The sequence below is a fragment of the Quercus lobata genome, chromosome 10, assembly GCF_001633185.2.
Source record: "Quercus lobata isolate SW786 chromosome 10, ValleyOak3.0 Primary Assembly, whole genome shotgun sequence".
Classification (NCBI taxonomy): Eukaryota; Viridiplantae; Streptophyta; class Magnoliopsida; order Fagales; family Fagaceae; genus Quercus; species Quercus lobata.
This window is the reverse complement of record NC_044913.1, coordinates 43,575,213-43,587,135: the sequence shown is the minus strand read 5'-3', so window position 1 is coordinate 43,587,135 and position 11,923 is coordinate 43,575,213. Positions and strand designations below refer to the sequence as shown.

Here is an 11,923-nt window from a genome sequence, read left to right as displayed (position 1 = left end):
GTTGGGGCACTTGACATTTCCTATTCGGAGCCGCATGTATTTGAATGCCCCAAAATTAATTTGTTGCCATTTCTTTATCAGTAACACAACCAATAACATAGAAATGTAATTCATCAGCCAAAACTTGTATTGCATCAAATGATATTTCTCATCAGCCTCTGGAAACTCCTTAGAGAATCAGAAATTGTAGAGATGCAACACTAGAGCAGCCCATGTGTTAGCAGGTTGGTCCTTGCACAACTTTGTTTTGGCAACTTTTTTAATTTGTCTGCTGGCCCCCCCATTTTTTGTTGATGCAGTCAGCTGGGGTCTCTGTTCTGATGCTGCTGTAATTGTTAATTCTAGTTGTTTCAATAAAGCTTTCGCATGTTTATACCCCAAAAAAAAATTGGATCAGCCAAAACCGGAAAGGTAATCGGGTGTGAAATCTTTGCAGCACTATGATGATTGGACTCAGGGCTCAATATTTGCGATAAATGTAATTGCATTAAATGGGCGCAACACCGGATATTTTAGGTTTTCAAATCTATTTTCATCTTAAATCTTCAAGTTACACTGATCAATAACTTCATTTTTTATTCTCATTTAAAAAAAACAAAACATAAAACAAAACAAAGCAAAAATTGGATTTTGTATGTCTTTATAATCTCACTGTAGTGGGTCTAAATCTGGTTCGGTTGACTTTTCTACAATAAATATATTGATTAAAAAAGTTCTGCTGAAATTAGGTACCACGTTAGTCCTATAAGAATAAGAAGCGATGCCACACTAGATGATAGTAGGTTTTTCCTTAGATCAAGTTGTAACCTTAGGTTTGTAAACCTAAAATACCAAAGAGGAACTCAGTTCCTCCATGGGTTGATCATGGAGCATCTGATGGCTAGGCTAGCAAAAAACATGAGAGTACTAAGGTCAAAGAGAGAAAGGTGTCCTCAAGAGAATGTTCTCAGGTGAGTTAGAAGGGAGTTAGACAAGCAAAGAAAGAGTCCTCAAGTAAATAAAAAAGTCCCTGAAAAGACCAAAAAGTTTCCTCAAGAGAATGTACTCAGATGAGTCAAAAATAGTTCCTAAGAGGGTCGAAGAGAATTATTGAGAGAATGTCCTTCAATGAGATAGAGTCCTTGAGAGAGAGAGAGAGAGAGGGTCTCATTCCTAAATAATTTTCCTTCATTTTATAGAGAAATGTGTGGTTGTAGGCTTTTAAGAGAATATGTGGTGATAGGTGAATAGAGAATATTTAATTATCGATATTTTTTGAATGAGACCCTCACACCCGCCATTAAATTATGCTTTTATAGTCTCCATTTTTATTTTCCATGCCTATAAATATTAATATAATGAAAAATCATTACTTTAGCATGGAAAAAAGGCCCATATTTCCTACTCCATTGCAGTGCTAAGACGACGTCGTCGCAGTATAGCTTGTCTGAGATCCATTCCGTATTGAGCCCACTCATCTCCACAGAGACAGAGAAATTGGTTAGTTATTCACCAAGTTTGACTTTGACTCTGTGAAGTATACTCTGAAGGCGTTGCAAGACAGAAACGACGTCGCTTCAATCCAATACCCAATCCGAGAGCTAGGTTGTTCGTGGAGAAGAAGATGGAGACCCAAACCAACAACTCAAACCCTAACCCTATTCTAAACGGGAACTCGATAACGGGATCGTTGCCGGTGTGGCCGACAGTGGACGGGTCACTGGGGCTATCGGAAGATGAGTCGGTGAAATACGCACGGCGGTTCTACAGGTTCGGCTTCGCGATGCTGCCGTGGCTTTGGGCCGTCAATTGCTTCTACTTCTGGCCTGTTCTCCGCCACTCTCGCTCCTTCCCTCACATTCGCCCCTGTACTCTCTCTCTCTCTCTCTCTCTGCTTTCAATTTTTCAATGTTGCTGATTTTTTAGGCTTATTGATTTTCGTTATTGGTTGAATCGAATCTTTTAATCAAAGTAAGTAAGTTTGTTTCTTTATGTTATGTTGTGTGTATATAGAGGAATGAATGTTAGTTTCTGATAAAGATTATGAGAATTGAGAACCATTTTGCTTTTATCTGTGGGTTTGTTTAAGATGATATAGATATTTGATCAATGGTCTTGTTGCTAGTTAAATCTTGCCTCCCTACTTAGCAGTGTACACACAGAGAGAGAGAGAGTTTCAAAACCCATAAGAATTATCCGAGAATAGATGTAAAACTAAAAGTTCCAAAACCCACAAATTACAACACAGTTTCGAAACCCATGAATCATAACAAGTTTATCCTGAACAAATTAAAAATCCATGGCATTTAGAATCTTAGAATCAAGAAATGAAAAAGTTTATCCTTTAGAGCAGATCTGAAACCCGTTTTCTTTTTCTCTGTTCTTGATAGATCAAAGCCGATCTCTCTGATTTAGAGTTTGGAAGCTTTACCCTCTGTAAGATTGAGTGTGGGGTGTTGACCAGAGTTGGAGGAAGGCAGACTGCAGAGGTGGCAACTGAAGTAGAGGAAAGAGGGAAGAGAGGTAAGGGGTTGTGGGGGGTAACGTCAGTTCTGGTTGGAACTTGAACAACCCTATCGCTACTGAGTCTGATAATATGTGCCTTCTTGTGTTTGGAATTTTGATGAAATGCCTATCCATTAAGGTGGGTAAGCTATTGCACTTGGGAAATAAGAGAACTTGTGTTACAATTTTTTTTTACTTAAAAGGAAATTGAGATTCCTTTTAGATGTTAAAGCTCAATTCTTGGCAGTGAGCTCTAACTCAATGATGCATGAGAAGTTGGAGAATTTGTCCTAGTATGCTTGTGGTGAGGTTAGGATTCAAAGGATTGTGGATCTAGGATTTAGAACTTTTAAAAAGAATGGTTAAAGCTCAAAATTGGATAGTCTTTGATGAGTTTTGTATGGCCATTTGATAGAGAAGTATGCGAGGTTTTAGGGTTTTGATAGACAACTGGAAGGTCTTGACTTGGGGTTGTAAGGAAGAAGGAAAACAGAGAAATTTATGGGTTGTATGAAAAATATCCATGGACAAAATCACAACAGGGGGAAGAAGAAAAGAGAGAAGAGAAAGGGAGAAAAAGAATAATATGCCAGCGTGCCTCCATGCTAAAACACTAAATTTTTTATGAATCAAGTTCATCTATTCTTCGAGTATATTAACTTGAATTATATATAGGACTCCTAATTTGACTAGTAAACTAAAACCTAATAAGGTAATAACTAATAAATGATAACTTGGACTCGAACAAAATAAAACTTGAGATATTTAGGATCTCCTAAAAAATTCTAGGCTCTACTAAACTACCAAAATGCCCCTGCTTTGTGGGGTTGTAAAAATATAATTTTCCCTTAAATACAAATTTGATCATAGCCCATTAGATAAAGACCCTAATCAAAAACTGTGTTAAACCTAGAACACATAGAACAAGACCTTTAAAACCTCAGGACTTTTGACTTTAATTGGACTACACACATGGGCTCCACAAAATAAATCTCAAATAGCCGAATTTGTGAAGTATTAACAAATTAATCTTCCATGTTTGCATCACTCAAACAACACTTCCTTTCCTTATAAGAGTAAGGTAAAGGATGAGTTTGTGGATTTAAGACCCACCAAATGCATGTGTAAACCGATGAAACTTTTGACCTGCAATCACAAATTTCATTGTAGTTGGCACATCAAATGTCATATGGGCTTATTATGCATTGTTTGGTCTAATCATGCTTATTTAACCAAGAAAGGAGTGATCATTGTATCCCTGGAGGTTTGCACCAAACAGAGAGAAATTTTGGGGTTGGCCATGGACCTTCTATAGACTATTTGGGGTCAGGCATGAGTATATTTGTTGCCATTCTATCCTGACCAACATCATACTCTCTGTCACATCTTTGATTAACATGTCTTTTCAATTCTGGTTTATTCAATTGAGAATTTGTATTAGATGTCATCCAATTTACCTATTCATTACATATCAATCTGGTACTGTAATGTTATAAAACCTTCTATAAAACAAAAAATGGGAGTCCTCTTGTGTGGAGGTTGGCTGTGGCACTCTCATTGTAAAGCAAAGAAACGTTTTACCCGCAATCACACTGGCATGTCATATGTCATATGGGCTTATTGTGCATTGTTCATTTGTTTGGTTTAATCACACATATTTAACCTAGAGAGGAGTGATCATTATATACATGGAGGTTTGCATTATGCATTAATTGTGTGTGACGCACTTGTTGTTTTATGCCATGTCAAAGCTTCCTGTATAATGTATTATTTCCTATTACTTACATGAACTGATTCACTAAAAAGGGGAAAAGAGGACAGAAGAAGCCATGTTTTGTTTGTCTGTATTTTTGTTCAAATTTGAAAGGTCATCCTAGGTCTAAATGTCATGCTCCTGATCTTTGTGGGTTGAATTTTTATTGCTTCAAGGGATATGGTGTGCAGTATTTCTGTTTTTCAAGATGCTTGTGTCTGAGTGTTTGTTCTTCCCTACTTTCATTCTTTAAGTTTGCTGCATCTTCTCTACTTTGATCTAAATTTATGCATTATTTGCTGAAAACATATCTCTAGCTTAAATAGCACTTTCACAAAAAATGGGCAAAGGGTGAGGTTGTAAGTTTAAAATTCATTATATGCATAACTTGCCAATAATAAAAAAATTTCTATGAATCACTTTGTGGTGGCAGTTATATAATAACTGAGTTGCTTACGATGTGTTGTGAGAGGTGCACACTTAAATTAGATGGATATGGTCTCCCATCATGGGGACAGGGTCATGTAAGGATATTTTACATTTTGAAATCCTGTTCTTTTCTTCAAGTGGATTTATTTGTTTGGAATTATGAATTCCTGTTTGAGCCATTTGTCCATAAATTTTCCATTTTCATTTTTTCTTGTCTTAACAAACGTTTGGTTTTGCAGATGTTGTGGGATCAGCAGTTGGGTTTGCTGTATTCACAGCTCTTCTGTCATCATGGGCCTTTACATTTGCCATTGGAGGAGAGCGTCTCTTTGGGCCAGTTTGGGATCAACTTGTATTGTACAAGCTTGCTGATAAATTAGATTTGACTGGTTGGAGCTAGTCTTATGCACTCTTTTCTGAATTTCATTGTTCTCAAGACTCTTTGTATTACTATTACCTCTCTCTTTCTTTCTAATTATCTTTTTTTTTTTTTTTTCCTTATTGTTGGGGGTGTTACTAGAATTCTTTTACTTTCTTTGAACACATGATTTTGTGTATATATACATATATTCTATGCCGAGAGTTTTACAATGCTGTGTATCCGGTGACAAAGTTGATATTGAGGCCTTTCTATACCTCAACTTGGAATTAATATTCAGTGTCGAAAGTAGTAGCCTTTTTCAGTTATAAAAATATATATCCTATTCTTATACCAAAAAAACAAGGCCTAGGAATAATATTTTGCGGATTAAGAACTAGGTACTACAGAAATTCTTTGATTTTGTGTACTTGCAGATGAATGTGTAATTAATAGATTTGACCAATGATGTGGAAGAATGCAATAACTCAAACAAAGTTAAGTTTTTTCTTAACAAAATAAAGTTGTATACAAAGATTTATAAAATTCAACGTTGAAGCCATGTCCTTGTGTGTTATTGGCACCAAAACACATAGAACTATGAACTATGTGATGACAGCAAAATTTTCCTACACAGGGCTTAGTGGACTGATGTGAAGCTGGATGCACAAGGCTTGCCCTAGTTTGCAATGGGACGGCTTTGTCTTTTTCTTCCACTTTTACTATACTATCATTATTTTCTTTTTCTTTTAAATTACCATAATTATTTTTCCTACCATTGTTGACTACTTTTTCACTATCTCTTTCTATCTCTTTTGTATCTAACATCCTACGTACCATTTCATTGTTTTGTCTTTCATACAATTTATCTTTCAAGCTATCATCATTATTTCTAGGACTATCATCTTTTTTCTCTTTCTTTGTCATGTTTCTTTGTTTTACTATTTCTCTTTCATGTCTTACCTTTTCTTCTATTTCTATCTTCCTACGTAGTGATTCCTTACTATTTTCTTTTGGCATGTCTTTCTCTACATCTTCTTTTGTCTTTAGCTTTGAACATAGTTTTTCACTATTCTGTCTTTTCTTATCTTCGTAAGTTATAGATATAGCTCTGTCAGTTACTTTTGAATCTGTCAAACTATTATTATCATTATCTATTAACTTCTCATGTAGAGATTCTTTCTTGTCTGTCTCTATTAGGCTCTTTTGTCTATCTGTGTCTAGTACCGAACTAGAAATTTCTTTTAGTTTGTCTTTTTCTATAGTACTTTTATCTTTTATACGTGTTGCTTTTTCCTTAATAGGGCCAGTTTTTTCGTCAACTAATCTGTCAGTTGCTTTTAATGTCTGTAAATTCTTATCTACAACTTCTTTTGAATTGCTATTTATAAACCAATTATCTGTCATGGTTTCTGTAAAAGATGATCTATGATGGGGTCCAAATTCAATATCTTTTTTATAATGTGAATTTAAAACTTTCATTCTTTCATAGAGGTCCAAAAAACTATCATTTTTCTTTTCAACTGTAGTATCAACTGTAGTATATATAGTAGATCTGTCAATATTTTCCAAGGATTCCAATTTTCTATTAATTTTATCCAAAAAACTATTATTATGGTAATTAGTCTGTCAGTTGATTTTATCTTTTGTTAAATTACTCCAATTATTTGTGTTATTATAATTATAATTATCCATTTCACTGTCAGAATCAGAATCTGTTTCATAATCCATATCACTATTAGACCAATTTTCATTTATATCTTTCATGCTATAACCTTCATCATAAACTATATCATCATAGCCCATGTTTCAATTAGTGTGTGCCTAGCCTAAGTGTGAACAAGAAAACAGATGATGAGCTGATAAATGTATTTATTCTCTTTCTAAGCAATTAATAATTACTGGCGGAACTATTACTAACCATTGGTATCCTTGCTATCGGGACCACCTCCTCGGGAAACTCCATTGCGGGACCACCCAAACAACGCCTGTCCGTCAGCTACAACAAAGGGGCTGACCAACGCGAAACTATGGTTTGCCAACGAGTCTCTAAGCTGACCAACGCTAACAAGGAGCAAGTAGTGGCTATGTAGTAATATAAGTTCCTAGTAACTTCTTAATTGCAAAGAAATAAAACTCATACACCTACCATCCATGGCTCTGATACCATTGATTACCCAGGAGAGAGCACAGCAGTAATATAGAAGCATAAACAATGATAAAATAGTTGATAAGGAAGAAAATAGCAAAATAGATATAGTCAAAAATAGATTAAAACAGGGTATGGAATATGAAAACTGAAACAAATAAAATCTTGAAAATACTTCTGTCTTTGATTATACTTGAAAACAAACTGTCTTTCTTACAAGCTTTGAAAATAAACACTGTCTGAAGAGTTACAAGATTACAAAGTAAAATCTGTAAAGGGTTACAAGATTGTCTGTCTGAAAGAAAGGTTACAAGATTACAAAAGAAAGTAAAGTACAAAAGTCTTTCTAAGGGAGAGTACAAAAGTCTTTCGGGGAAAGGGAAAAGGAAAGCTAAAAGTATTTCTGAGGATTGGACCTTGGAATTGAAATGGAAACTTGGACCTTAAAACTGGACCTTGGAAATGGACCTATCTTTTGTCTTCTGAGTCTGTCTATTTATAGATAAAGTAAACCATGGTAAGTCTTCAAAAGTAACCTGAGTTAAATGAAGTGAACTCAAGTCAATCTGTCGGTAGAATCTTGAACAGTAAAAGTCTATCTTGAACAGTAATAGTCTGTTTGCATGTGAATAATATTCTGTCAAAATATCTTCCAAAATATCTTTCTGGATCTGTCTGTATCTGTCTGGACTGTAATGGATCTGTCTGGAAGCTATTCATGCATGTTGGTGAATAGTGATCTGTCTCCAGTGAATAGTGATCTGTCGCTGGTGAATAGTGATCTGTCGCCACTGTCTGTCGGAAGAGTATTCTATCTGTTTGTGCCTTCTGTCTATCTGTCTATCAATCTGTATCTGCGTAGTTATCATAATCTAGCAGATCAGAGTTGTCCTCATCATGCTCGTGGTACACTCCATAACTATTACATAGGGCACAATATGAAATAAGACGGTAAATAGGACCACGATCCTTTGCTGTCATTAGTCTGGGATCCTTAACAATCTTTCTTTGCCCAATAAGCTTTCTTGCTGAAGGTCTTGGGCCATATACAGCTATCCTGTTGGTGTAGCCATATAAATGGAAGCCTTCTCTGTCTAATTCTTTCTATACATCATTAATCTTGTTACTCATGAAATTAGACCATTCTTGAGCCAGAGTACCTGGATCATCAAGTGATAAATAAGTATCTCCTGTATACCAATTATGTTCAGGGATACAACCCTAATCATGGATAAAAACTAAAATGTGGGCTGGTTGAACTACCATATAATAGCTATTATTCCAAGCTAGAAGAGTACTCCAAATTAGTAATTTCATATAATTAAGTCCTCCAATCTGTCTGGCTGCTTCTCGGATGACATTAGGAAATAAACTGATTTGATCTGCAGAAGTTATAGTTAATTTGCTGATAAACCCTGCTTCTAGCATTTCAGATAGCCAAAAAGGATCACAAATTACTGGATCTTCTGTCTCTGTATTGATAAGTAATCCCGGATAAGGATTGTATCTGTCTCCTAGTCCTTCATAAACTCTGTCTGCGTCTCCAAAACTTTCATACCATGTAGCTTTATGAGATAGCCATGTATCGTCTGTCATATCTTCTGTCCTGATAATTGCTGTAGAAACTAATACTGTGAAAAGATGAATCCATCTGTCATAAGAACTTGTTAGGGCTTTATGAGTCAATATTTTCTGTTGAATTTCAGGAAGTAAAGCTGTGATGGCAAGTCTCGTATTTTGCTGAATCTTAGGGTGGAGCTTTGAAAAGCTTGTTCCCATAAGATAACTTTTTAGAGACTGTGATTCTGTCATTGTGGAGCTTGAATCTCCATCCTCCTTGCCAGGGAGTTGACAACTAAGTGCTTCAATAATTGCACCAGTGTTAACAAGATGTAATTCCAAAACCTGAAGGGTCATTTGGAATAAGGGTTTCTGTCTAAGGGTAAAGGCTGCCTGTAAATTATTAAGAAGTAGTTTAATATGAAAAGGAAGGTTTGTAAATTCTCCGTCTTGAAACATAAGATCACTGTCGGGCACTTTTTGTAGGATTACACTTTTATCACCACATGAATACATTGCTTCTGCTAGCAGTGTATCCTGAAGGGATATTGTCTCTATTGAGACGCCTTCATGCATTTCCGAAATTTTTACTGAAGGTTTTCGGGTACCTTTGGGTTGCACCGCTGGTGCCTTGCCCTTGTCTTTCTGAGAGAATCTTTTACTCATGGTGGTCTGCAATTGGGTTTTGGGAAAAGGATTATATTTGGAACAAATATTTTCTGTCAAAACTTCTTTCGAAATTCTTTTGCCTCTATCTTTCTGTGAAATTCTTTTGAAATATTTTATAAGAAAAGTAATAAAAGCATTTACAAGACAAACAACATTTATAAAACAAACTTTTCTTTGTACACTTTTGTGCTCTTGCTGAGTAGCAATAATATTAGAGTAATCATGATGGGATCTGTTAAGGTAAATGAGATTCAAAATATTCCTTAAATCTAGTATGATTCTATCCATGCATGTACTATTATATATCTCTTCGTAAAGTCTTTCATTAATAGGACAATCTGTTAGGGGATTAATTCTGTCTATAGGGAGATCAAATCTGTCATTATTCAAGAGATTACCACAATTAATATTTTCTTTAATGTTTAATAAAGAAGAGTCTGTCAAAGATTCTTTTATTAAAATATCTGTTATATGAATATTTAAAAATGCTATAAAGAGTGTACATTTGTCATTTAGTACTTCTATCAGTCTATCAGTATGTTTGTCATTATTATTAAAGGAAGTAATAATTGTTCCATCTATATTTTGTGTGGGGGCACTATTCTCAAATTGCCATCTGTCAGTCCATATACTATTAGTCCATGCATATTGATTACAAAAGACTATATTCATAATTCTGTCTCTTATGAGTTCTTCTGTAGATTGGACTTTATGCAAAAGAGCAATAGGAAAATAAGAACGTATCTCTGTCTCTTTGTCCTGTTTATCTTTCTTTTTGTCATTTTCTGTCAATTGATTAACAAGTAGCATTTCTGTCTTTAAAGATGACAAACTTCTTTCAGTTCTATAGATTCCTCTATCATTGATATCTGTTAAAATAGTAACCTTTTTGGAAGAGTGTATTTCTTTCAAGACAGGTGGTACAATGAATTTAAAGAATATATCTTTTCCTAACACATTAGTTTTAATTCCTTTATCTGTCATTAAAAAAGGATAAATTAAAGCCATAAAAGGAGTTCCTAAAATAATTTTAGAAGGAAAGTCTTTAATTAAAACAAAAGCTGTCTCAAAATATATTCTATCATGGCATATATGAACATTAGGTATATTATAATTAATTATTAGTTTTTCTCCATTGGCCTGTATTAATCTGTCAGATGATTTATCATAATACTCTAAGGGTATTAATTTTTTTTGTATACAATTCATATTAACTTCTGAATCTATCAAAGCAATTTTTGTCAAAGAAAACTGTTTAGTCATTTCTGTATGCCATTTTTGGAAAATTAATCTGTCAATTAAACTTAAGAAATTCTGTCTATCAAATTTATTACTATTGTTTGAAACATTAACATCTGTAACTTCTTTATCTATAGGAGGATCAAGGGGGTCTATCATGGGATTAGAAAATTCTTTTATTACAATATTATGTTCATTTATGTCTGTCAGATTTTCTTCTTTGATTTCTTTAATTTCCTTTTTTACCATTTCTTCTTCTGTCAGTAAAGCTATTGGTTTTATCTCTACACCATCTTGTTTTAATTTCATCTTTTCTTTCTTGTCTTTTTCTTCCTTTCTACAATCCGTAACATGGTGACCATATTTCCTGCGCCTAATGCAAGCAATAGGTATTTCTATAGTGTCTTTCAATTTTAATAAATATTCTTTCTTGTCTTTATAGTGATTTGGTAGATTTTCTATCAGTTTTATTATTATGTCTTTTTGTTTTCTTTTTCTGTTATTAATTTTAAGTGGGTTGGTTGATTTTAATTCTTTCTTTACTTGATCTATCTCTTTTTGACTAACATTAAATATTTCCATCAATTCTTTTATAATATCTTTCTCAAATTCTAATTTACTAATTTGTTTAATAATTCTGTTATGTCTGTCACATTGTTTTTTAGTATGTCCATATCCTTTGCATTTATGACAAATAGTACTATTAACATGTCTATCAGTTTTCTCATTATCTGATAACTCTGTAGTATTTAAAACTATTATGTCTCTTTTTCTGTCTGTCTCCATTGGTAAATTTAAAATTTCTATCTTTTTAGCCAATTCTATTAAACTGCTATTTTCAGTTCTATCAATTATTTTAAGTCTCTCATCAATTTCATCTTTAAAATTATTACACTTTTTGTCTTTTTTAAGAGAATAAATACATTTATCAGCTCATCATCTATTTGCTTGTTCACACTTAGGCTAGGCACACACTAATTGAAACATGGACTATGATGATATAGATTATGATGAAGGTTATAGCATGAAAGATATAGATGAAAATTGGTCTAATAGTGATATGGATTATGAAGATATAGATGAAAAGATATCCTATTCTTATACCAAAAAAACAAGGCCTAGGAATAATATTTTGCGGATTAAGAACTAGGTACTATAGAAATTCTTTGATTTTGTGTACTTGCAGATGAATGTGTAATTAAGACGGTGTCTAAATAATAGATTTGACCAATGATGTGGAAGAATGCAATACCTCAAACAAAGTTAAGTTTTTTCTTAACAA

The 11,923-nt window shown here is 33.9% G+C and overlaps 1 protein-coding gene across 1 annotated transcript; it reads left to right on the top strand.

Moving 5' to 3' along the window:
• The first annotated feature begins 1,314 nt into the window (after positions 1-1,314).
• LOC115963460 (probable gamma-secretase subunit PEN-2) lies at positions 1,315-5,333 on the top strand. Its single transcript, XM_031082463.1, has 2 exons — positions 1,315-1,847; positions 4,906-5,333. The coding sequence occupies exons 1-2, from the start codon at positions 1,604-1,606 to the stop codon at positions 5,064-5,066; spliced, it is 405 nt and encodes a 134-aa protein (XP_030938323.1). The 5' UTR covers positions 1,315-1,603; the 3' UTR covers positions 5,067-5,333.
• The last annotated feature ends 6,590 nt before the right edge of the window (positions 5,334-11,923 follow it).